Below are 26,461 nucleotides of genomic sequence, written 5' to 3' on the forward strand. Positions count from 1 at the left end.
ACATTTTTCAGAAACCAAGAAATCAACATGATCATGTGTAATTGATCATTATTCTTAATGATTTACCTAATGCTCAAGATGATTGTTGTCCATACCTGATGTCATTAATATGACAGACAATGAATTCATGTTAATTAATGAAATTTTCATGTATAATTAATGCATGAGTTAATGAATGAACTCAGGATAATTCATAACATTTAGTTAACATGAATTCATGTGGTATTACTTTTCTTTTTTCTCCATGACAGTGATGTCCACAATTTTGTCCGACAGTCATCATGACCATGCTTAATTAATCATGATTCATGATGATGTGCCCGTGTACTTAATGTTTAAGATGATGAGTTGTTTATGCATGAATTCATTAATGACAATCAGTTAATTCACGTCCCTAGTCCCTAGTCATTTTATTATTTTCATTTGTATAAAACATACCTGTGACCTATCCATGCCCTTACATGCCCCTAGTCATTTTGTTCTTTTCATTTGTATAACAAATACCTGTGACCTATTCTTTATCTTACATGCTCTGACGGCAACAATTTCTGGCATGTAAGGGAAAAGACTCTCACAAACTTGCCGCAAATCAAGAATGTGCACACAATGGCTATAGGCGTGGTGCCGTGATGTGCGATGATATCCTCTCCAGATCCTGCTGTACTAGTATCCTGCCTTCTTGTCTTTCATTTACAGAGAAAGGAATGAGAGACTCAGGTGTGAGGCCTGTCAAGAGAGGAAATGGTTTTCGGCTCGGACGGAAAAAAAACATGACCGATAACCGATAAATACCGATAAACACTATGCGTGGGGCACTTAATGAGCTTTCTTCTGGCTCTATAAATAGAGATTATTATTATTACTATTATTAGTAGTATGACAGATGCACATACTTAGTTTTTGTGTGGGAGCTATTGTGAACAGTGTCTGTTTGTTCTTGTGAGGCTAGCAAGTGCTGTATTTATATTAACCTCCCTTTATGTGAATAGCTAGCAGATATGACAGCCTATGAGCTGCAAGTCTATCAGCAAAATTAATATGGTAATTGTATAGGTTTGGTGTGGCAAGCATAACACTTTTCCCCCTTAGAATTATAGGGTTCTAATTGCATTCTGAGGAGTTCTGAGATATTAAGCTTCAAAATTTTAGAATTCCATAGAGTTGTGACATAATGTGAAATATGGCTCTTTAGATATAATGTCCAAAAATGCATGCAACTTCAAGAAACACCTCACCTCACCTTATGAACGTGTCACAGAATAATGATGACCCAGTCCATCCAGTACAGCACAGCAGTGGGAGCCGCGCCAACTTAATTTCCATTTCTTTCCATTTCAAATCACTTCCTGGAGACCACTCATATCACGTGTGTCTGTGTGTGTGTGTGTGTGTGTGTGTGTGTGTGTGTGTGTGTGTGTGTGTGTGTGTGTGTGTGTGTGTGTGTGTGTGTGGGTGTGTGTGTGTGTGTGTGTGTGTGTGTGTGTATGTGTGTGTGCCTGTGCATGTCAGCCAGAGGGAGTTTCCGTCACTAACTGCTGATCTGTTGATGACAGTCTGTTTCAAAAGAAAGTTGAATGAAACTGGTCTCATTTTAGACTTACAGTAAGCTCTGCACAGACTTAAGAAGATGAAACACTTGATGATTTTGACGTTGTTGTGGACATTTTTATCCACAGGCACTGCATCAGGTGAGGATTTTTTTTTAATGTCTTGCTCGCTTGCTCTTTTTTTTGCCTTTTCTCTCTTCATCCATCACTTTTGTCCTCTAGCTCTCTTTCAGGTTGTGTTAGATCCGTTAAAGTTATTTAATGTTTCGCGTTTCATTCGTCTGAGACATATTGACATAACCTAATTATACTAGACTATACTATCATGTGTAATATGTAAAAAAAAAACGAATGACCGATGACTAAGAAACGCAGAAGTTATTATTTTTTGCTATGTGTACATATCACGTAGCCTGGAGACCAGACCCTCTTCTTCGCAGAGAGTCTGGCCTGTTCACTCATTTTTTGAATTAAGCCATTAAGATCAATTGTCAAAGAAAGATGATTTTATATTCCTCTTTTTAGTCAACGTTAGCATTGGGTCAAATGCTTAGTCCCCCCACTGTAGAATGTAACCACCCAATATGTATGAGCAATTGTACACATAAATAGTCAGGCTTTCTGTTGACTTTGCCGTTGTCTCAGCCATTGTGACCTCTTTAAACAAATATGATGCATGTTGTGCCAATGCATTGTGAGTCTTCTTAACAAACCAGTTAAACCACTGAGCCGATGGATTGTGCATTAGCCAACTGACTTCTGCAGAAATGAAACTCAAAAGGATGAACCGAGACAAGCCAAGTCAGCAAATTATAATGCACAATACAGTGCAACAAATTTTTCATTCGTCTGAGACATATTGACATAACCTAATTGACTATACTATAATGTGTAATATGTAAAAAAAAAACGAATTACAGATGAATAAGACATGCAGAAGTTACTATTTTTTGCTATTTTTTTCTATGTGTACATATCATGTAGCCTGGAGACCAGACCCTCTTCTTCGCAGAGAGTCTGGCCTATAGCTCCATTGGCAAACGTATATTTCCATACTAGACGGAGTATGAAGAGAGATGTAAATGAGTGGAGGTACGTAGTCAGGCGGGGGCCAGGCTGCGTAGCATGAGCCTTTTTAAAATAAATCAATTGAAGCAGTATTTTCAACATTGCTCACAGACTTACACAGAAAAGAAACTGATATTCAAAGCAAGTTAATTGACAACACATGGCATAACACATCAAAAACACTTTGTCAGAACAAATGTCAATGTTAATGTCAATTTATTTGTATAGCACATTTAAAAAACAACAACAGTTGACCAAAGTGCTGTAAAAATAAAACAAAAATAATAGTAAAGTAACACAAAATAATGTAGAAAGTTTGTAAAATAACTGTAAAAACGGTCAACGGTTAATACGCACACACACAAACACACACACACACACGCACACGCACACACACTTATCATCAATGATCATCAACTTATCAAGTTGATCAACAATTAACAATCAACAATTTGTGGTTGATGGTCTTGTTATCATTACTGTAACATAGCCTATACCTGAGCCAGATTATCCATAAGGATCCAATGTTCAGGGGCACCAACCATGCAGTGGGGGGCACCACATGATAAAACTTCAAATACAAATATTTGTTGTAAATTGTTATATCCACAGGAAGTATTTATTGCGTGAATGGGTTAGCAAAACCATAGCTTTTGGAGAACAGCAGCAGATCATTCCCCTAATTCACTTGAATGTGCAACAGCCAGTGTTCTGTGTTCACTCCAGCGAGAGAGAAATAAATGTTTCAAAAGCTGTGTCATCACCATAGGCTATTTGCTACGATTTACTTCAGTTAGGCTACAAACAAGTCATGACTTATGCTCATAATTTAGACTACAACAGCCTAATTTCGAGTAGCCTAGGTGAGACCCTGTCTGTATGTCTGTATCACTGGATTATTAATGCATAGGCCTACAATATAATATCTATTTTTTTAGTAAATGTAAAATACATAGATTAGGCTAATGACAAAATTGCAAGGCCATTATGGCACCAGATTGTCTTAATAAGCCTACCATTATTATATTATAAGTCATCATAATCATCGTTGGCATGGCATGTCACATGAGGGGTTGGATTGGACCTGGGCAAGAGCTGTTATTGGATCAGTCCAGTGTCAGTATGGAAACTGAACCAATGGGCCACTGACTGCCCTTTCTTTGGACCAATCATTGACCAAACAAATTAAATTATACTATACAGTAGCTGCCCAAAAGGTGTGTCAGCGCACCATGAAAACAGTATGACAGATGACCAGTCCGCCCCTGGAGTTAACGCTCTCAAACTTTGGCACCTACACGAAGTGTCTGAGTTAGCTTGCTGAGTTATGCTGAGTTATGAATGTTTCTCTACAGAGGAATTGAGGATTGTGCTGCTGGGTAGGAGTGGAGTTGGAAAGAGTGCAACAGGAAACACCATCCTGGGAAGAGAAGCCTTCAGGGAAGATTCATCGTCTGACTCGGTCACCTCAGTTTCTTCTCAGGAGACTGGAGAGGTGCAGGGGAGACAGATAACTGTGGTTGACACTCCAGGACTATTCGATACAGCTAAGACACCAGATGACGTGAAAAGAGAAATAGAGAAGTGTGTCAACCTGTCTCTTCCTGGACCTCACGTCTTTCTTTTGGTGATCCGATTGGGAGTGAGATTCACAGAGGAGGAGATTAACACAGTGAAGTGGATCCAGAAGAACTTTGGCAAGAGATCAGCACAGTTCACAATAGTGCTGTTCACTCATGTCGATCAACTGAGGGGTAAATCAGTGAAGAATGCCCTAAATAAAGATCTTCAGACCTTGATAGACAATTGTGGGGGCAGATATCATGCCTTTGATAACGAACAAAAGGATGACCAGACTCAGGTCTTAGAGCTGCTGGAGAAGATTGACTCCATGGTGGAGAAGAATGGGGGAGAATACTACACAAATAAGATGTACCAGGAGGTTCAGAGCAGGATCAGAGAAGAGGAGGAGAGGAGGAGACAGGAGGAGCAGAGAGAAAGAGAAGAGAAAGAGATGAAGATCAGAGAACGTGAAAGACAGATAATGATGGTGGAAGAGCAACTGGAGGATGCATGTGTATATTCTGTAGTATTCCTGGGGACATACATTGGGGAGCCAAAACGTGAAGTTACAGTATTAATAAGGGTGGTTGTAGGATACAAAATGGCAAGAATACCATGCAGCTATTTGTTAAAAATGGCTAGAATACCTATGTTGTTTCTTAATCTGCTTTGATCTTTAAAACAAACCATGCATTCATGGTCAAACCTTTAATCAAACATTAAGATTAATATATCATACACACATGTTATGTACAATATCTATGACATCTCAAAAATAATTGAATTGCATGTATTATGCGATTGTGCCTTTCCTTCAGATAGCAAGCAATTGTGTTGCTATATACTGTATCTTCTACTGTCCATTGTTCACTTGTGAGAATTTCAAGATAAACTGGCAAAATGCCCCATAGTTGTATGTAGAGTGAACTTTATTGATTTGTTATTAAAGGTTATTCTCCAATAAACTAAGGGTATCTATGATTGATGTGTGTTCATTCACCCAAAAAGTTCCAGAGGGTTTTTTTCACAAAGGCATAATTAGGAAATCCAAGATAAATGACAGAAATATTGTCGTATGTTGGAAAATATCATGTGATATACAGTATTAGCCAATATATTCCCATATATGGAAAGTATAGGGACGTAGCAGTTACTGACTAAAGTGAAAACTGAGGCTATGTTTAATGTGATACAACGGAATAAATAAAGTTGCGATGAGAAACTGTACTGAAATCAAGCGATGGACTAGCCTGGGTGTTCCCATGCTGCCTTGCGCACGATTTGATTCACGTTGCTAAACTACCGCCCAAATTTTTGCCTCAGATAGGTGACCAGTCACAGAACAGGGGGGGAAGCAAGACGATGATGAGCTATGCAAAGACACATTAATAGACATCCGTAGCGGCCAATAAACGGATCTGGGCATTTTTTCACATACGAGAAAATGAACGTTTGGTTGACAGACCACGTCTCATTGAGAAGTGGTAGCGCTAGCCCGGCTAGCGATGGACAGCCAATCCAGAGGCAAGCTGTGCTAGTGACAGAAATAAGACGACCAGGAAGCAGCCTGTCAGAGGGGCCGTCACCAAGCTTATATTTGAGACAGATCATATACAGACCAAAAGCTTAGACACACCTTCTCATTCAATTAGTTTCCTTTCTTTTCATGACTATTGACATTGTAGACCTACAATGAAGGCATCAAAACTATGAATTAACACATGTGGAAATATGTACTTAACAAAAAAGTGTAAAACAACTGAAAATATGCTTTATATTCTAGTTTCTTCGAAGTAGCCACCTTTGCTCTGATTACTGCTTTGCACACACTCTGCATTCTCTTGATGAGCTTCAAGTAGGGGTGGCACGGTTTTTGAAAAAATGCTCCGAACCGTGCGGTTCGCATGTCACGGTTCGGAGTGTGTGTTCGTCGTACGGTCCTACGGTTCCGGCTAGTTATGGCATGCGCAATTGATTCCCATATTATGTGACGACGTGTTTCCCTTACGTGCGAGAGTAGGAGTATGGAGTTTTGAGTGCTGCGCAAGGTTTTAGAAATGGCAAGTGCGAGAGATCATCCCTAGCGTGGTCAAACTGATGCACCTGACCCTGCTCGGGTGGAAGCATGTTCTTCCGCAACTGTTGACTATGCGTGCAACTTTACCAAACAGTAGAAGTAAACTCATTCTCCTTGGCCCGCTCTCGTGCACGCTCAATGGACACCCGCCCTCGACATGCACATTAATCCAAATAGAACATTCACAATCGTGAACGCAATGACGCACACAGAAGACGATTAGCTAAATTACTGTTAAAAACGGTTAGCATCATTAGAAGGCTATGCTGCAGACATTTGATAAAAACTCTTGCATTCAAGTTGACTGACCATCTCAATACCAATGTTTTCAACCCCAAGGCTTAAAAGGGCCTGTCCCAAGGAGAAAAAGTATTAGCTTACCTTGAAACTAAAACACATGTGGGGAAACTGAACAGTCCAACCAGTAGAGTATGATGAGCTTAGCCTGCTACTTTGTTTACAATATTTTGAGGCTTCAGCCAGCTGAATTTAAGAGGTGGAGTTATAATGAATAGTAGCTATAATCTGCATAAAGTTTGCTGTTATGAATATCAGACATGTCAGTATATAGAATGTATAAATAATTACATAATGTGTGTGTTTCAAATAAAGACAAGCTTTACATCTTGTTAAATCATCATTCACACTATATGAAAGGAGAGCGATAAAAAGGCGATGCAATGAAAAATATGGGTGAACGACCTACATTTAGTGCTGGTGCACCATTCCTGCCAAATAAATGAAAAGATTGTTGAAATCATCAATGTCTTCCCTCTTGCTTTATCAAAATCTCAACTGAAGCTTAAAGTTTCCTCAGACAATAATGTGCTTTATGTGAAGTCAAATTCAGTGTGTGCATTATTACATGATAACTATTCTCTAAATACTCTAGCCTAATTGTGGATGATTAAGCTATATGCTGAAATATGTTTCTGGAGTGTTAAAGAGTAAAAGAAAAAATAACAACAAGAACCGTATACCGAACCGAAAACCGTGACCCTAAACCATGATACGAACCGAACCGTAGATTTTGTGCACCGTGCCATCCCTAGCTTCAAGAGGCAGTCCCCTGAAATGGTTTTCACTTCACATGTGTGCCCTGTCAGGTTTAATAAGTGGGATTTCTTGCCTTAAAAATGGGGTTGGGAATCAGTTGTGTTGTGCAGAAGTCAGGGGTGATACACAGCTGATAGTCCTACAGAATAGACTGTTAGAATTTGTATTATGGCAAGAAAAAAGCAGCTAAGTAAAGAAAAACGAGTGGCCATCATTACTTTAAGAAATGAAGGTCAGTCAGTCCGAAAAATTGGGAAAACTTTGAAAGTGTCCCCAAGTGCAGTCGCAAAAACCATCAAGCGCTACAATGAAACTGGCCGTCCCAGGAAAGGAAGACCAAGAGTCACCTCTGCTGCGAAGGATAAGTTCATCCGAATCACCAGCCTCAGAAATCGCAAGTTAACAGCAGCTCTGATTAGAGACCAGGCCAATGCCACACAGCAGCAGACACATCTCTAGAACAACTGTTAAAGGAATACGCCACCCAAAAATGAAATCTCTCGGTCACCCCCAGAGTTAGAACAGTGAAAAAAACCCGGTTAAAATCCGTCCGGGCATTGTCCTGCTTTGGGAGCAGCGTTTTTAGCTTTAGCTTAGCACAGTTGCTGTAAATGAAGGGTGTCAGTTAGCACGTCCTTCAAAAAAAGTGACCGAGACATCTACATTTTTTAAAAAATATATCTTAAGTTTTTCAGGCGGCATAGCATCGCGCAGCAGTAAATCGGCGGCGCATTAGAAGGTTGAATAGTTGAATTGATGGACTATCTCGGACATAACACCTTTCCTGTACATGTGCAGCCTATTTGCTGTAATGTAGCATATTATATTGACACATTTCATGGCCTACAATAGCCATAGGCGATGATTACTTTCTCTTTGGCAAACGCAACATTCATGAATTAGGCCTAGGCATATATTTAACATTATTTTCAAAGGACAAATTTCAGTGTCGTACGGTTTTGTAATTCATGTATTAATAGTATGATGCGTTCTCTCTGCGAAAATAAAGTCTGTTGCGCTTAAATCGCTCTAGTTTCCCGCCTTCCTTGATGACAGCTTCTAGCTGTCAAAATTAACAAGGTTCAGCTGGACGTCACAGTGGCTCGAGATCACTAATGATCTCTTTTGGACGTATAATGCACCTTCATGTCGTAAATTCTAGGGGCGAGGCCATTAAAACGGGCATAATATTGGGGGTGTGATATTTAAATCACGCTTGTTTCCAGCCGCCACATTTATCAGCACACGTTTATTCTTACGCTGGAATTGGAGTGATACGAAAGTTTGATGAATCACACGTGAGCCCCGTCGTAAGATGATTTCTGCGCTCAGATATACGCTGGTTTCTACACTCTGTTGATAAATGAGGGCCACTGTGTGCCATGGAAATTATAGTGCCTATAGTCTTCGCTGTTGGATAAGCAAGACACACATGGACACAATCACACAAACCATCTGTGTTTTTTTCTCTACAGCAGAATACAGGATTGTGCTGCTGGGTAAAAGTGGAGCTGGGAAGAGTGCAACTGCAAACACCATCCTGGGAAGAGAAGCCTTCAAAGAAGATTTCTCTCCTGACTCAGTCACATCAGTTTCCCAAAAGGAGAGTGGAGAGGTGCATGGGAGAAACATCACACTGGTTGACACCCCAGGACTGTTTGATACTCGTAAGACTGCAGGCGAGCTAAAGAGTGAGATAGAGAAGTGTGTTGAGATGTCTGTTCCTGGGCCCCACATGTTCCTGCTGGTGGTCAGATTAGGGGTGAGATTCACTGAAGAGGAAAGAAACGCAGTGAAGTGGATCCAGAAGAACTTTGATGAGAGAGCAGCAGAGTTTACTATGGTACTGTTCACCCATGTTGATCAGCTGAAGGGGAAATCAGTGGAGAACACCATCAATAAAGATATTCGAAACTTGGTTGACAGCTGTAGGGGTGGGTATCATGCCTTTAATAACTGGGAGAAGGATGACCAGACTCAGGTGATAGAGCTACTGAAGAAGATGGAGGCCATGGTGAAGAGGAACCAGGGAAAATACTACAGAAACTATATGTACCGGGAGGCTCAGAGAAAGATGAGAGAAGAGGAGGAGAGGAAGAGACAGGAGGAGGAGAGGGAAAGACAGGAGCGTGATGAGAAGATCCAAGAAGATGAAAGAAGGAAACAGAAAAAGGAAAGAGAAGAAGAGAAGCAGACATTCCGCCGTTGGACATGTAGAGCTATTGGAACAGCTGTGGGTGGAGGCTTAGGATTTGTTTATTCACTTTGGGGTGCACCAATTGGAGCAACAACAGCAGCCTTCTTTGCAGACCAACATGCAGAGATACTTTGCTCCTGGGCAGCATAGGACATTTATGAACAATACTTCATTATAATGTGATGCAAGTGACACCTTAATGCATGAATTATTACTACATTGATTACTATAGATATTGGAATTATAAAGGTGTTTAAAAAAAAAAACATGGTTTAATAGCAATAACATTTTAGAAAGGTGTTGTTTGAAAAAGAAAATCTCTGTAGGCTTACCTATACTAAAAGTGCTTCACAGTGAAGGGGGAACCTCACTAAATACCCCCAAAATGCAGCAATCACCTGAGTGATAGATGTCAGCCATCATGTGCCGGGCTGATCATCTCACTCCAGTCTGAGGTGAGTGAGGGAGTCTTGTTGGGAATTTGTCAGGCGCTCAGGTTATCTTTTCAAAGGCCCATTTCCTGTAGCCTGATTACCATCGACTTTCAAAGGCTCTGCGGGACTTTAGTCTGACCAAGAGCCTGTGCTAACACGGTTTCTCCAAGCGCTGGTTGACCCGCCTCCTTTAAGTGCCTCGATTTGCTACTGGTCGATGTCAGAAAGCGGTTTGCCAAGTTTAAACCAATAACAACACTCTTTCCTCTGCCTTGAACACGCCTCTACCCAGAGCCGTTGGAGCTGCTCAAAGTTGATTGGTTCTCGACCAAAGGGGGCAGTTCCGCAGATTTCGGGAACTCAGAAATCCTTCCCGATTAGCAGTTGACCAGACCAGCGACAGCAAAAGCCGAAGGTGTTACGTCACTGGGAGGGCGTGCCAGGCTACATTTCCTGCACTTTAGTCTATCCATAATGTCTCAAAGGCTTTGGGGGTTGATAATTATCCTGACTAAGCTAGTAATCTCAAAAGGCAAAATCAGCATAATCAACAGAACACAAAAGCTTAGTTATACTAACTAAACATTTTAAGTCAGAGTAACTATTAGATTTTAAAGAACGCGTACACTGTAAAACCCGATTTGTTGTTTCAACTTAAATATTCATGTTTGCAAAATAATTGTATGTCAAGACAACAAAGACAATTGAGTTAACTCAAATAAATATTTATATTTGACACGACTCAACTTTAGTTTGTATAACTTGATATAGCTTTAGTTGATTTAACTTCAGCACTTGATAACTTTAGTTGATATAACTTCACTCGGAAGCTTGTTCTCAGAATGCAACTGCCCCAGTCAACACATTCTTAAAGATATTACATATAAAGTCTTACTTAAATTTAATCTTGAAAAAAAAAAAAAAAATAAGTGACAGTGACACTAAAGGCTATTCTGTTGTTGTCATGTTTTCATGTCATTGTTTATTAGTGCCACAAACCATTAAGTAGATTACCATCCTCAACATCTAATTGAGAAAATAGTCCATTTGCATTACACTCAAGAGGAAGTAATTCTATTCTCTAAAATGATAAAATATTTTAGTAATGGTCTTCTCCTTAGTGGTAATGCTGACAATACTCTGAAAATCCCTCACAGCTCATCGAGCCTAGTGATGGTTTGCAAACCAGCGATTTTTAAACTTTCATTTGGTAACACTCCATAATAAGGGTCCTTAATAAATAGCAAACTAATCATTAACTAACCCTTTGTTAATATTTGTTAACTGTTACTAAAATATCTATTTGCCACAAGTTAATGTTTTTTTCATCATTAATTAAATATTAGTTGTTTGCATATAGCCTGTATGTTAATGTTTTAACAAATAGAAAACAATCTATTAACTACTATTGTATTAATATTTGTTAATAGTTAACTAAATGTATTTTTGGCACAAATTAACAGTTATTTCTTCCATCATTAAATGTTAAATGTTTATTTACAAACTATATGTTAATATGAAAGTTAATGACATATTATTATTTAACTAATTGTTATTAAACTGTGTTTCTACCTATCCCAATATGAACCACTCCTTATAGGACCCTTGAAGTAATTGGTTAAGCTTAATTAATATATTAGTAATATATAACTATCAGTATGGAGGACCCTTATAATAAAGTTGGTTAAGTGTAATTAATATATTAGTAATATATAACTATTAGTATGGGGGACCCTTATAATAAAGTTGTTTAAGCTTAATTAATACTTTAGTAACATATAACTATCAGTATGGAGGACCCTTATAATAAAGTTGGTTAAGCGTAATTAATGTATTAGTAATATATAACTATTAGTATGGGGACCCTTATAATAAAGTTGGTTAAGCTTAATGAATACATTAGTAATATATAACCATCAGTATGGGGACCCTTATAATAAAGTTGGAACAGTAATTATTAATCATTTACAAATATTTATTATAACATTTATCAACGATAGCAAATATTTTACACTGGATCTCTCTCACTGGAAATGACGATCTCAGCACACATTGTTGGGAAGGAGGATGAAAATGCTTTATTCATAAAGTCAAAGAACTCTCAAATAGCTTTTTGCTTTCTACTGGAACACTGACCACTGATGGTTCACCTGATGGTCTCCTGGAACACTGACCATGTAAACGCAGTCAATGATAGTTAAACTGATCAAAAAAGATTAACTAGAATGACAACAGAATGTATAAAATATTAAATAAACAGAGAAAGAGCGAGTGGGTTCAACCAGAGAGTGAGAAAAAGAGAGAAAGACAGAAAGTGTTAGTGAGGAAAGGACTTAAAAATGGAAATGTTGGTTTGGATGGAGTTGATTAGGCTAAGTGGCGTCGGTTAGCACACCCGTGATCGAAGCAGTTTCTTCCTTTAATTTCTTTTATTGCGTTGCCTTCAACAATTGCCATACAACAATAAAGTTATGTGTGGTCTGTAAGGAACCAAAGAAGCCATCATTAGTAATACGGTCACTGTACCACATAATCACTGTCTAATAAACAAGGCAGGCCACATGTTAAACAAAGCACCCCATTTGCATCCAATGCTCATTGGCAATTTACTGTCACATAAAGATAGCCTAAATGAACTGAATAGCTGATATCTTTGTTATATTCTATGAACATAACCATATCTCAATCACACACACAACATAAGACAGGATACATGCATTGACATTACTAACCAAAGTGAAAGTATAAGTTTCCCTTAGGCCTAAGGCTAATCTCCGCTTAGCATAACGCTAAGTTAGCATTCCAAACGAGCATGACACACATCCATATCCCACCAAAAACAGGCCCTACACATGACTCAGCCTAAGTATCTCGGTTACTTTCACTTACTTCGTGTTTTGCACGCACACAAGGTGTTCACACAACTCAAACTGTAGGCAATAGGCAGCAAACTTGTTCAGTGATAGCTGCTAACATAATGGCATGGACTCCACCAACGCTGTAACTTAGGAAAACTAACATGAGGCTAAAGTACACAGGAGGACGTTTCTAGGCAACCACACCCTCTACAAAATAAGAGTCTTTCATACAAAGTGAGAGAGACAGAGCACAAGAAAGAGATCGAGGGAGAGTATGAGAGAGAAAGACAGAATGAGAGACAGGCATTAGAAACGGGCAAAAATAAAATAAAAATAATAATGTCCTCTTTGCATACAGGATTGATTTGCACTGACTTCTTTAGTAGGCTAGTTTTCGCATCAATTTGCTAGCCTACATCTTTCAGGACCTTGGTGAACCTTGTGAGTTTCCAGTGTGAGAGACCCATAGCCTACTGATAGTTAGTTACTAATATATCAATTAAGCTTAACCAACTTTATTATAAGAGTCCTATGAGGAGTGGTTCATATTGGGATGAAGGCAGAAACACAGTTTAATAACAATTAGTTAATAATAATATGTCATTAACTTTTATATTAACATATAGCCTAGCCTAGTTTGTAAATAAACATCTAACATTCTAATGTAAGAAATATAACTGTTAATTAGTGCCAAAACAACATTTAGTTAACTATTAACACAATATTAGTTAATAGATTGCTTTCTATTTGTTAAAAACATTAACATACAGTTTATATGCAAACAACTAATATTTAATTAATGATGAAAAAAACATTAACTTGTGGCAAATAAGTATTTTAGTAACAATTAACAAATATTAACAAAGGGTTAGTTAATGTTTAGTTTGCTATTAACAAAGGGTTAGTTAATGGCTAGTTTGCTATTTATTAAGGACCCTTATTATGGAGTGTTACCTAGAATCCTTATTTATGCCAAAACGTTACATTAATGACTCTCTGTGCTGCACTACTTCCTGGAGGGGGTGCAACGAAGAGCAGTGAAAGCGCGGAATTCTGGGAATTGTTGGCTTTTATTGAAAAGCGCCAAAAATAATTTTTCAGCTTTTTCTCCCATCTCAGATGAAAATGAGGGAATCATTCAATAGTATGACTGGGTTTCTAACCATATAAAGCTTAATGCCCATGGGTGAAATGCTCCTTTAAGGGTATGTCATAGTTAATTAGTCAGTTTTTCTTTTATTTTTATTTTTTTACTTATGCACCCTTTCGCACATGAGTTAAAAGGAAGGCGTGCTGGAGTCTCATTCAGTTGGCTACAATCTGCTACCTAACCACTAGAGGACACTACATGATCACAATGAACCTTTAAGGTTGACCCAGAGCCCAGACACATCACCTTCAACATCACCTCTTGAAGTGTGTTTTTTTTCCCAACAATCTCCTCTGTTTAGACATGATATGAGAGAGATGTGTAATGAATTACAGTCACAAAACAGTTTTGAGGGAAAAAGAAACAAACTAGATATACATCTTGAGATGGAACATGTTGACACTATTTATTCTCCTCCCAATTCATCTCTGTTTTACAGTAATAGCACTGCTGGTTATGTCTCTGTCCACCCGACCAGCTTTCACTCCCAACATGGCTGATCCTGCTAGTGCTGCTGCCCCAACACTAGCAGGAATGTACAGCTTATTCCCAAAGAGTATTGTAGACATAGGCACCTTGTTATGTATAAACTTTATTGGTTGCTGTTTGGCCATGATATGACAGAGCTCTGTAATCAAATACAGTTAACATTACAGTTGTGATTAAAAAAATTTAAAAAAAATAAAACAAACTTTGAAACTATGTATTCTCCTCCCAATTCATCTCTGTTTTAATAGCACTGCTGGTAATGTCTCTGTCCACTGCACCAGCTTTCACCCTCAACATGGCTGCTCCTGCTAGTGTTGCTGCCCCAACACCAGCCACAGCTGCCCCTGCAGCTCCAGCTACCACCAGCCCTCCTGTCAGTAAACAGACTCCTGCTACCCCACCCCACTTAGAGACGGCCTTCAATCCAGACACTTCCTCCTTCAGCCTCTTTCTCACATTGCTCATGTCTTCCTCTGCCTTTCTCTTGATGGCAATTTTGTCTTTCTTTTGACGTTTAGCATTTTCTCTCTCTTCACAGATTACTTTATCAGCCTGTTTCCTCTCATTTTCTCTCTCTTCATTAGCCTGCTTCCTCTCCTCCTCTGCTTTTTTCTCTGCTTCTTCTCTCTTCCTTCTCTCCCTGTCTATCTCAATCTCTGCGTTCTTTCTCTCCTCCTCAGCTTTCTTCTCTGCTTCCTCTCTCTTCCTCCTCTCCCTGTCTATCTCAGTTCTTGCTTTCTCTCTCTCCTGTTCAGCAATTCTCTCCGCTGCTTGCCTTTTCACTCTCTCCTCTCTGATCTGTTCTCTAAGCGTCTCTTGGGCATCCTGATACATCTTGTTGGTGTAATATTCTCCATTGTTCTGCTTCACCATGGCCTGTATCTTCTCCAGAAGAGAAGCGACCTGACTCTGGTCATTCTTCTCTTTATTGTTAAAAGTGTGGTATCTTCCCTTACAAGAATGAAGGAGCGACAGAATGTTAGGACTCTGACGAAGCAAAGGATCTATATCTCTGCCTTTTAGTATATCACAGTAAGTAAACAACACAATAGTGTACTTCAAAGCTCTGTCCCCAAAGTTCTCCTTGATCCACATTACAGCGTTCTTCTCCTCATCAGTGAACCTAACTCCTAGTCTGATCACCAGCAGGAAGGCGTGAGGTCCAGGGAAGGACATATCCACACATTTCCCTATTTGTGTCTTCAGTGCATCAGCCATCATGGCTGTGCCAAATAGTCCTGGTGTGTCCACCACTTTGACTTTTACACTGGACACTATTGCAGACTCTTCTGCGCAGGTTTCAGTTACAGACTGTGGCGACAGCTCCACTTTGAAAGCTTCCTTTCCAAGGATGGTGTTGGCTGAAGCACTCTTTCCAGATCCAGTTTTTCCCACCATCACAATCCTCAATTCGCGAACTGTGAAGATATTGAAAAAAATGCTACCCAATAGGAAGTAACCTCTTGGAAACTACTGCTACTCAGAAGGATATCTGTATTCTGCCTGCCCCTGAAGGGTGGCAATTGTCTTGTTGGCTCAGCTAGCATTCATTCAAATCAAACCTCCATGCGCATTTTCAAGGAGCTTTATTCCATTTATATACTATTTGCTACATGTATTTACTCACAAAACATAACAGATTGTCTGCCTAACACCCAATGACTATCATTTTAATTAAGGTAGCCAGCCTGATAATTATCAACATACTCATTTGCTTCTTTTGTTGATGGACATTTGATGAATAGCCTTCTGTAGAAGCTGAGTGGAAGTTAGACTTACCATGTTCCATCATCTCATTGGTCGGTTCACAGTTGATGATAATCAGCTTTCAAGTGGCGCCCACAAAAACAGTACATCAGATCAGGTGATATCTGCTTTGTGCAGGGAACAGTGATACAATCTGAGTCGTGCCATGAAATGAACACTTAATTGAAGGCTGCTGTAAATGATAAAGTAAAGACTCCATGGGAAAATGTAAAAGTAGTTACTTATAACACCGTTCCAATCTATAAACACATTTTTGTCAAATTCACCAAATTGCCCTTATCTAATTTGAAATATGATACTAGCATTCCACCGCACTTAAACCAATATGAAATATAAGTAATTAACATAAAAAGATTACCTTTCTGTCATCAAATGTCAATGGGTTCTTGCAATACTGTGTTTTCTTGGTGACTACGGTTAATTATTATTCATGACCATAAACAAGCTTCCACCAAAGAACTTGTGATGGTTGCTGAAAATAAGAGACAACATTGATCGATACATCTATTCACTTACCCCTTTACTGTATGTCCTCCATAAGATGATCAAACAGAAGTTTAAAGGAGATCAAGTAAACAGACTTCTACGCCACTCAACAAATTATTTGAAAAGCAACTGCTTGGTGCGGCACTCCCTGTAATGGATTACTGTTGGACTTTGTCACTGTAGTAACAATGAGAGCGGTACTGCCTAGAATCCACCACATAAGAAGACAACTAATTGTTCATACATAAATACATAAATATACATATACTTTTTATGGTTTATATGTTACCTGTTAATAATACATAGTAATTTTACCAGCATTGAAAAATACAGTGTGTGTGTGTGTGTGTGTGTGTGTGCGTGTGTGTGCGTGTGTGTGTGTGTGTGTGTGCGTGCGTGCGTGTGTGTGTATATATATATATATCCTTGAATGCCATGCCACTACTATTTGCCAATTATTCCAGGCCAATTTATGAATTTATGGATTCAGCTTAATTATAGTTTCTCATATTTACCACTGCTTCAGCATTCTGTTCTTTTCAAGACACACTGGCCCTCATTTATGAAACGTGCGTACGACCAAAAATAGGCGTAAAACAGGCGTACGCTTGTTTCCACGCAAAGTATGGCATTTATCAATGTGAATGTGATCGGTGGCTACGCTCAAATCTCACGTCTAGTCTCAACTTGTGTACACAAGTTTTTCAGGCGGCATAGCATCGCGCAGCAGTAAATCGGCGGTGCATTAGAAAGTTGAATAGTTGAATTGATGGACTATCTTGGACATAACACCTTTCCTGTACATGTGCAGCCTATTTGCTGTAATGTAGCATATTATATTGACACATTTCATGGCTTAGAATAGCCATAGGCGATGATTACTTTCTCTTTGGCAAACGGAACATTCATGAATTAGGCCTAGGCATATATATTTTAAATGATTTTCAAAGGGCAAATTTCAGTGTCATACGGTTTTGTAATTAATGTATTTATAGTATGATGCGTTCTCTCTGCGAAAATAAAGTCTGTTGCACTGAAATCGCTCAGTTTCCCACCTTCCTTGATGACTGCTTCTAGCTGTCAAAATTAACAAGGTTCAGCTGGACGTCACTGTGGCTCGAGATCACTAATGATCTCTTTTGGACGTATAATGCACCTTCATGTCGTAAATTCTAGGGGCGAGGCCATTAAAACGAGCATAATATAGGGGCGTGATATTTAAATCACGCTTGTTTCCAGCCGCCACATTTATCAACACACGTTTATTCTTACGCTGGAATTGGAGTGATACGAAAGTTTGATGAATCACACGTGAGCCCCGTCGTAAGATGATTTCTGCGCTCAGATATACACTGGTTTCTACGCTCTGTTGATAAATGAGGGCCATTAAACCTAACTATTCACATTAACAATATTTGCAACTGGCTTGCACACAAAATATTTGCTTGTCACACAATTTTTGAAACCTGTCACTCAAACCGCTTTTTGCTAAACACCACACACAATTCTCTACCTGGTTTGACTTGTGCTGTGCCTTGGTTGAGAAATGGTACTAATTGAAACAAAAAAACGCATGGCTATAAATTACCTGCTGTAGCAATGAGAGCTGACAACAATACGACCCAAGACGAGTGTGAAGCGGAAGAGAAACGATTATCAGCACCTGGTGTCACACACTAACTGGGTGTCTGCTGGCCAACAACATTGTGCAAGCATTACAGTGACAAGTGCACACATCTTTGAAAATGTGTCAATGGCAGCTTGCTTTGGAGCATTGGAGGGTCTCTTACATTTGTGAAGCTGAAAGCAGGCTATGCAACACTAGTGACGTTCAAATGTATTGTCTGAAGCCCAGCTCGCGTTTGTAAGAGGGACTTTACGACCATCTGAGGCCTACAATGCTTTCGGGGAACCCAGTCCTGTTCCACTGAATCTCATTGCCATGCCAGCCAAGAGGCAGCCACGCACCGAGTGGCTTCAAACGCGTTATGAGGGGAGAACATGTTTTTGTTGGGCTCACATTACAGAGTTTTTTGTTTTTTTTTAAATATATTTTTTGGGCCTTTTTGCCTTTAATAGTATAGGACAGTGAAGAGGTAGACAGGAAACAAAATGGGACAGAGAGATGGGGTGGGATCGGGAAATGACCGTAGGCCGGATTCGAACCTGGGTCCCCATGGGCACTCGGACCCGTAAATGGTATGGGCGCTGTAGCTTGCTGCCAACAGCGCCCCCCGCATTACAGGTTTTTTTTTTTAAATGTTTTACGATTTTTAAAATCAGGTGGCATCACACACATGAAGATAAATCTTTCCAGTTGGGGACACACAGGAGACATGGGGATTCACACAGTTCAGGATTTTACCTAAGCGAAAACAGCTGTGCACCCCTTGAAGTGTAGCCTAGAAATGTAGACGCCCCTAGCGGCAGCAAATTTAATTGGCTAGCCACAGTCTAGCAACTCTCTGCTTGACTTTGGAGCTGGGCTCAGGCAGAAACCACAGAACCAATCACATCGTGTATAGAGTCGGGAGGCGGGCTTAACATAATGATGACTTACATGCAACCTGAAGTTGCGACTGTTAAGCATCCTGCTACTTGAAAACAAGAAAATGATTCGTTTAGCGCTATCCTATTGCGTGGAGAGGGAATTTGAAAGACAAATGTTTATCCCACCCCTCAGATTGAGCCCTGCCAACGGTGATTTCCCAGACCCTACATCATGATGTGGGTATGGCTGGTTAGGCTACTTGAAGTGTTCTTTTTCAACACAATCTCCGAAGTCTCCTCACATTGTGCCACATTGTGCCACATCTGCCATACCTGTCCCTGTCCCTATGGCCTATACCTGCTCTCCCACTGCAGTCTACTGAAACGGACTGATGCTAACACTGATGAGAGTATAGGAGCTGGAATGGTGGGTAATTTTACTAATAGATTGACAGCCTATTCTCACAGAGTATTGGAGACATAGGCACCATTGTTATGTATAAACTTTATTGGTTGCTGTTTGGCCATGATATAAAAGTGCTGTGTAATCAAATACAGTTACATTACAGTTTTGATTAAAAAAAAAAAAAAAAAAAAACTATTTATTCTCCTCCCAATTCATCTCTGTTTTAATAGCACTGTCAGCAATGTCTCTGTCCACTGCACCAGCTTTCACCCTCAACATGGCTGCTCCTGCCAGTGTTGCTGCCCCAACACCAGCCACAGCTGCCCCAGCAGCTCCAGCTACCACCAGCCCTCCTGTCAGTAAACAGACTCCTGCTACCCCACCCCACTTAGAGACAGCCTGCCACCCAGACACTTCCTCCTTCAGCCTCTTTCTCACATTGCTCATGTCTTCCTCTGCCTTTCTCTTGATGGCTTTTTTGTCTTTCTTTTGACGTTTTGCATTTTCTCTCTCTTCACAGATTACTTTATCAGCCTGTTTCCTCTCATTTTCTCTCTCTTCATCAGCCTGCTTCCTCTCCTCCTCTGCTTTTTTCTCTGCTTCTTCTCTCTTACTCCTCTCCCTGTCTATCTCAATCTCTGCGTTCTTTCTCTCCTCCTCAGCTTTCTTCTCTGCTTCCTCTCTCGTTCTCCTCTCCCTGTCTATCTCAGTTTTTGCTTTCTCTCTCTCCTGTTCAGCAATTCTCTCTGCTGCTTGCCTTTTCACTCTCTCCTCTCTGATCTGTTCTCTAAGCGTCTCTTGAGCATCCTGATACATCTTGTTGGTGTAAAATTCTCCATTGTTCTGCTTCACCATGGCCTGTATCTTCTCCAGAAGAGAAGCGACCTGACTCTGATCTGTCTTGTCTTTATTGTTAAAAGTGTGGTACCTTCCCTCACACGAATGAAGTAGGGACTGAATATTGGTACTGTTACTGAGCAAAGGATCTATAGGGTTTCCCTTTAGTATATCACAATAAGTAAACAGCACAATAGTGTACTTCAAAGCTCTGTCCCCAAAGTTCTCCTTGATCCACATCACTGCATTCTTCTCCTCATCAGTGAACCTAACTCCTAGTCTGATCACCAGCAGGAAAGCGTGAGGTCCAGGGAAGGACATATCCACACATTTCTCTATTTGTCTCTTTAGTGCATCAGCCACCATGTCCGTGCCAAATAGTCCTGGTGTGTCCACCACTTTCACTCTTACGCCGGACACTTTTGCAGACTCTTCTGCGCAGGTTTCAGTCACAGACTGTGGCGACAGCTCCACTTTGAAGGCTTCCTGCCCAAGGATGGTGTTGGCTAAAGCACTCTTTCCAGATCCAGTTTTGCCCACCATCACAATCCTCAATTCACGAACTGTGAAGAGACATTGGGGGAGAAAAAAAGGATTAAAATGAGCCATCTAGGTAGGGGGAGAAACTACCAACAAACAAAAAACTTACAGTCAGTTGGTGGGGTCTTGCTCCTTCGCCGTTGTCTTCCTTCAGAGAAAGGATCAAGACATATGGGCTTTAGCATTTTAATCTCAGTCTCTCTTAAGCCTTTACTAGGAAGATCTAAATTTTAGATGTAACCATCTCACATTCAAAAGAAGAATGCCCCGTACAAAATAGAATTTCCCAAAAAGGTAAGTAATTGTAACTCAAACACTCAGAAAGATGTGGTAAACTAGAAATAAAGTTGTATGGTAGGAGTAGGCTTTTGAGAGTGCTAGACCAAACTTATATGTTTGCTAAGAAAAGAAAAAAAGGTCGCACTTTGCATTTAAATGTGTTTTTATTGCACAGACGCGTTTCGGCTTAGCGCCTTCCTCAGTGTGCTCTTGAGACTAGAAAAACTAGAAAAAAAAACAAAATGTTAACTTTTTCATAATTTCATTTCACAGACACAGACACAGACATTCACACAATGTATCCATTACTACAAAGGAGCAGAGAACAAAGGCAGAATGAAAAAGTTAACATTGACCAATTAATCTCCCAGTTAATGTGCATGTATTCACAGTATTTAGACACAGAATGCCTTACCATGCTTCATCATTTTTCTGGTTGGTTCAGTTGATGATAATCAGCTATCAAGTCAACAGATCAATCAGAGGTTCTGATATTTGCTGCGTTCTGGAAAATACAACAACAACAACATTGATAACAGTTGAGACATATCAGGAATAGATGTGATCATTTTTGGCTGCTGAAAAATAACGAAGCTAAGTCTCCTAAAGGGGAAAATGTCAAAGTATGTCAATGTATAATACATTTTTGTAAAATTCACCAAATTGCCCTTGTATTGGCCACACTAGCAACTGTCCAATCTCATGTGCAGAACTCTTCTGTGCATTTGTATTTTGTGGGCTACGTTTGAACTCTTTTGCAAAATTACATTCAGTGTATTGCATGTTGTAGAACTGTAGCATGCTCTATGACTGACCTAATGAATTCAAGCCACTTTTAAAATCTCAAATGGCTCATGTCCCTGTTTTATCTCATGATGGAGATGTGTCTTTAAATTAATTTACATATCAAGCACTTTGTCTGGTTCAGGCTTTTTGATGTTTCTTCTACAGTAAGCCTGCAGTGTGTAAACAGTCAGCCTCTCTGATATAACCTCTTTTTCACAGCCTTGCAAATGATCATAAGAGCTAAATATATATTATATCAAAAAAGTGAAGTTGGAAAAGAGTTGCTCAGAACGATTAGCAGTTACAGTACGTTTTGTCAATGCAAAAAACTGAGTATTATCTATTTACTTTTTGGTTTCCTAACATGTCATCACACTTTCTAAACAATGTGTCCTCATCATAATTGTTATTTTTTCAAATGTCAATGGGTCCTTATACTATAATAGGGTTACTGTATGTCATTGATCTATGTGGCTAATTATTATTGATGACCATAAACAGACTTCCATAATTACTGCAAAGTATTCAGAATTAGCTAGTTTATGTGCAAAACACATGATTAAGGAAAACAAAGCTAATTTTACAAGTCAGCCTAAAAAATTTAACTCGAAGTTAGAATTTAAATGGTTGTCAGCTGTGCCATAGTTATGATTCCAAAGTAGAGGTCATATGCAAGGACATATCATTTACGTTTCTACAACACGGCCACAACAAACCACTGAAATACAAAAGCACAATGAATACAGAAGTACAATGAATAATATAACTCATAAATGCGAATGCTATGTGTTACATACCAAACATATGGAAAGCTTGGAAACAGCAAGCCACGTCATTTATGGCATACAAGTAAAAATGTCAATAGTGATTTGATTTGAGATTTGATCGGTAATCGATAAATCTGTGCACTTACCCCATAACAGTATATCTATTAGTCCATAAGATACGCAAATTGAGGTAATGTTCAAATAAAATAACATATAGGCCTATCAAACGCACTTTTACTCCAGACGACGAACCATTTGAAAAGTATCTGCTTGCCTGGCACTCCCTGTAATGGATTGCTGTTGGACTTTGTCACTGCAATAACAGCGGGAGAGGAACAACAGTGCAGTGAGGGAAGACAGCGCAATGTGTAACATATATTTAAAAGACTGGCTGACTGAAGTAAAAAAGAACATAAAGAAGTGTCATTGCTTAGACATCACCACCAATAAGAAGATGATTAATGTAACAAATTTACTTAAAGGAAAAAATAAAGAAAGAATTACAATACAACAGCAAATATTACAATTCTACACTGGTGGCAAGCTGCAATACCTTATCAGACTTTGTCATTGTACTGACGGTTAGAGTGGCTTTGCACCAGGGGGAGTGACATTGCTGGTTGTTTTTACAGTTTTGTTCAATTGCAACAATTCTGACAACTGGGCCCATTTTATTTTAGCATTTATTTTTCTACACACAATTAACAGAAAACCGCACCTAAGTAGCAGAGTTCATCTAATCTTTTGAAAAATTAAACACTTCAGTCAGTACTATAGAATTATTTATCAAAACTCTATTTTGATCAATGTTAACACTTGGAGGTCCGGGGCCTTTTCAGGCACTTTGAGGCAGTCTGCTATACCTTCAGATTTCTGAGTTTTTCATCTAACTAAAAACACCTATGCAAAAGTGGCACATATGGTTATATTCTAGGTCCTCCGCAATACTTAGATGGGTTGCATAGTAGTGCAGCGGATAAGCAGATGGAATACAAATCCATGGACCCAGATTTGACTCCTGGCTGAAGCCATGTATTTTTTTTTGGATGCCAAAATATGAATGACTTCTTTTCTCTTAGATGACGTTACCTCGCGGCAAATAAGAGTTTGTGCTTTTTGAACCAGATGGACTAGTTTTATTTCAGTTATGATTACAGTTAAGTAGCAGTAGGCTTCAGAAGTTGTGAGTAGAAAGGTTTCTTGGTGTTTTGAGCCCCCAATGTTGTCTTCAAGGCAGCGCTGCCTGGAAGGTGCTGGGGTTAGGCATGGGTTAAGGTTAGGGTTAAGGTTAGGAGTAGGATTAAGTGCCTTTAAGTCAACAGTGGCAGCGCTGCCTGGAAGACAACTCAGAAAACAACTCTTTGAACTAGCTTGTCTTTGATCAAGCTACCACATGACCACTCATTAGCCTAATATTTGTAAAATCACTTCTAAGTAACCGAGACGTGGCAAAACAGCTAAAAACGGTTAAAAACTAAATAAGGCCTAGCCTAGCCTACTGTAGAGCTAGTAAATACACAGGCCTATTGACAGGGTACATGGATGTTAAACATTGGGTGTAAATAGTAATGTTGATTATTTGCACCCGGGTGTAAATAGTAATGTTGATTATTTTCACCCGGGTGTAAATAGTATTGTTGATTATTTCCACCCGGGTGCAAATAGTCTCTGCCCTTTTATTGTTTCGGAGTGTCCTAGGCCCCATAGCTGAGCTATTTACACCCTGTGACGTAACAACAAAAGAAACGGACCATCTTGGCAGGAGATGTCCTATCTAAGTCCTAAATCTAACAATTTAGGATTATTAAAACAATATTTTAGAAAGTGGTGCTACATTTCCACGAAGTTTGCTCAGTGAACGGGTAAAACCGTCCGTTTGTAAGCGAAATCAAAAAATGCGATCTTTTGGTTTGTTTTCCGTTACCTAGCAATCACAATTTATATGCAATATGTCCCGCATTATTTCCACGGGTTGTAGTGTAGTGGGTACGTGATCGGCTCAAAGATTCAAGGTTTGAATCTCTGCTCAGGTGATGCCTTTTTTTTTCATGGTACAAACGACTCTCTCTTTTCTTAGATGACGTTACCTCGCGGCAAATAAGAGTTTGTGCTCTTTGAACCTGTCAAATATAAACTAGTTTTATTTCAGTTTTGTACAGTTGAGTAGAAGTTTAAGTCAACAGTGGCAGCGCTGCCTGGAAGACAACTCAGAAAATAACTCTTTGAACTAACTTGCCTTTGATCAAGCTACCACATGACCACTCATCAGCCTAATATTTGTATAATCACTTCCATATATTGTAAGTTACCCAGACATGGCGAAACAGCTAAAAACTGTAGAGCTGGTAAATAGCCTACAGGCCTATTGACAGTGTACATGGATGTTAGACATCGGGTGTAAGCATTGTTGATTAGACACACCCGGGTGTAAACAGTAATGTTGATTATTTGCACCCAGGTGTAAATAGTATTGTTCATTATTTGCACCCGGGTGTAAATAGAATCGGAGTGTCTATTTGCACCCCTGGTGCAAATAGCCTTGGCCACATAGCTGAGCTATTTACACCCTGTGACGTAAAGTTAGGTCCAAAAGAAATGGACCTAAAATGTTTTACTATGGACACCTGGGTGTAAATAGTATTATTGACTATGGACACCTGAGTGTAAATAGTATTATTGACTATGGACACCTGGGTGTAAATAGCAACAATGGCTATTTGCCCTATGCATGAATAACAATGTAACAGTGATCGCTATTTACAAATACCGGGTGCAAATAGCATCTGCCATTATAGACACCCCGGGTGTAAATAGTAATGCTCATAATTTGCACCCTGGGTGCAAATAGCATCTGCCTTATTGTTTTTACAAAGTGCCATTGATACATTTTCTTTTACAACTTATATATTTGGAAACTAGTTGATTAAAGGTTTCTAATGGTGTCACTTATATGTTTGGCCATCATATTTTCATCAATAGCGGAATGGTAATCGAGAGAGTTGGGAGAATTCACTAGGGGTGGCACGGTTCACAAAATCCACGGTTCGGTTCGTATCACGGTTTAGGGTCACGGTTTTCGGTTCGGTACGGTTCTTGTTGTTATTTTTTCTTTTACTCTTTAACACTCAAGAAACATATTTCAGCACATAGCTTAATCATCCACAATTAGGCTAGAGTATTTAGAGAATAGCTATCATGTAATAATGCACAAACTGAATTTGACTTCACATAAAGCACATTATTGTCTGAGGAAACTTTAAGCTTCAGTTGAGATTTTGATAAAGCAAGAGGGAAGACATTGATGATTTCAACAATCTTTTAATTTATTTGGCAGGGATGGTGCACCAGCACAAAATGTAGGTCGTCCACCCATATTTTTCATTGCATCGCCTTTTCATCGCTCTCCTTTCATATAGTGTGAATGATTTTTTAACAAGATGTAAAGCTTGTCTTTATTTGAAACACACACACATTATATAATTATTTATACATTCTATATACTGACATGTCTGATATTCATAACAGCAAACTTTATGCAGATTATAGCCTACTATTCATTATAACTCCACCTCTTAAATTCAGCCCTCTGGCTGAAGCCTCAAAAGTAGCAGGCTAGCTACTCTATTGGTTGGACTGTTCAGTTTCCCCACATGTGTTTTAGTTT

The 26,461-nt window shown here is 39.4% G+C and overlaps 3 protein-coding genes across 5 annotated transcripts; 1 reads left to right on the plus strand and 2 right to left on the minus strand.

The window, feature by feature from the left end:
• Nucleotides 1-1,469: 1,469 nt before the first annotated feature.
• On the plus strand, nt 1,470-11,232 carry LOC134084262 (GTPase IMAP family member 9-like). 3 transcript variants are annotated; one of them, XM_062539864.1, is made up of 2 exons: nt 1,470-1,688; nt 8,790-11,232. In XM_062539864.1, the coding sequence occupies exons 1-2, from the start codon at nt 1,628-1,630 to the stop codon at nt 9,656-9,658; spliced, it is 930 nt and encodes a 309-aa protein (XP_062395848.1). In that variant the 5' UTR covers nt 1,470-1,627; the 3' UTR covers nt 9,659-11,232. The 3 variants fall into 3 exon arrangements, with proteins under 3 accessions (XP_062395848.1, XP_062395847.1, XP_062395846.1); XM_062539863.1 differs by having other exon boundaries at nt 1,471-1,688; nt 8,787-11,232; XM_062539862.1 differs by lacking the exon at nt 8,790-11,232 and adding an exon at nt 3,971-5,120 and having other exon boundaries at nt 1,480-1,688.
• Nucleotides 11,233-15,171: 3,939 nt separating this feature from the next.
• On the minus strand, nt 15,172-16,228 carry LOC134077106 (GTPase IMAP family member 7-like; the record flags this gene model as incomplete). The annotated part of the gene is made up of 2 exons (XM_062532522.1): nt 16,219-16,228; nt 15,172-15,857 (listed from the first exon to the last, which is right to left on the minus strand). Coding segments are annotated over exons 1-2 (696 nt in total), but the record flags the coding sequence as incomplete, so codon positions are not given.
• Nucleotides 16,229-16,850: 622 nt separating this feature from the next.
• On the minus strand, nt 16,851-21,150 carry LOC134077112 (GTPase IMAP family member 7-like). Its single transcript, XM_062532534.1, has 3 exons — nt 21,075-21,150; nt 20,346-20,988; nt 16,851-16,896 (listed from the first exon to the last, which is right to left on the minus strand). The coding sequence occupies exons 1-3, from the start codon at nt 21,148-21,150 to the stop codon at nt 16,851-16,853; spliced, it is 765 nt and encodes a 254-aa protein (XP_062388518.1).
• Between the last annotated feature and the right edge of the window lie 5,311 nt (nt 21,151-26,461).

This window comes from Sardina pilchardus, chromosome 1 (genome assembly GCF_963854185.1).
Source record: "Sardina pilchardus chromosome 1, fSarPil1.1, whole genome shotgun sequence".
Lineage (NCBI taxonomy): Eukaryota > Metazoa > Chordata > Actinopteri > Clupeiformes > Clupeidae > Sardina > Sardina pilchardus.

Bases quoted from the DNA above. Each gene is read 5' to 3' on its own strand.
- LOC134084262 (XM_062539862.1), top strand. From the start codon at position 1,628: ATGAAACACTTGATGATTTTGACGTTGTTGTGGACATTTTTATCCACA. The intron at 1,689-3,970 runs GTGAGGATTTTT...GTTTCTCTACAG, and splicing joins ATCCACAGGCACTGCATCAG to AGGAATTGAGGATTGTGCTG.
- LOC134077112 (XM_062532534.1), bottom strand. From the start codon at position 21,150: ATGCTAAAGCCCATATGTCTTGATCCTTTCTCTGAAGGAAGACAACGG. The intron at 20,989-21,074 runs GTAAGTTTTTTG...GTCTCTTCACAG, and splicing joins CAAGACCCCACCAACTGACT to TTCGTGAATTGAGGATTGTG. The intron at 16,897-20,345 runs GCAAGCAGCAGA...GGTGGATTCTAG, and splicing joins AGAGAGGAGAGAGTGAAAAG to GCAGTACCGCTCTCATTGTT.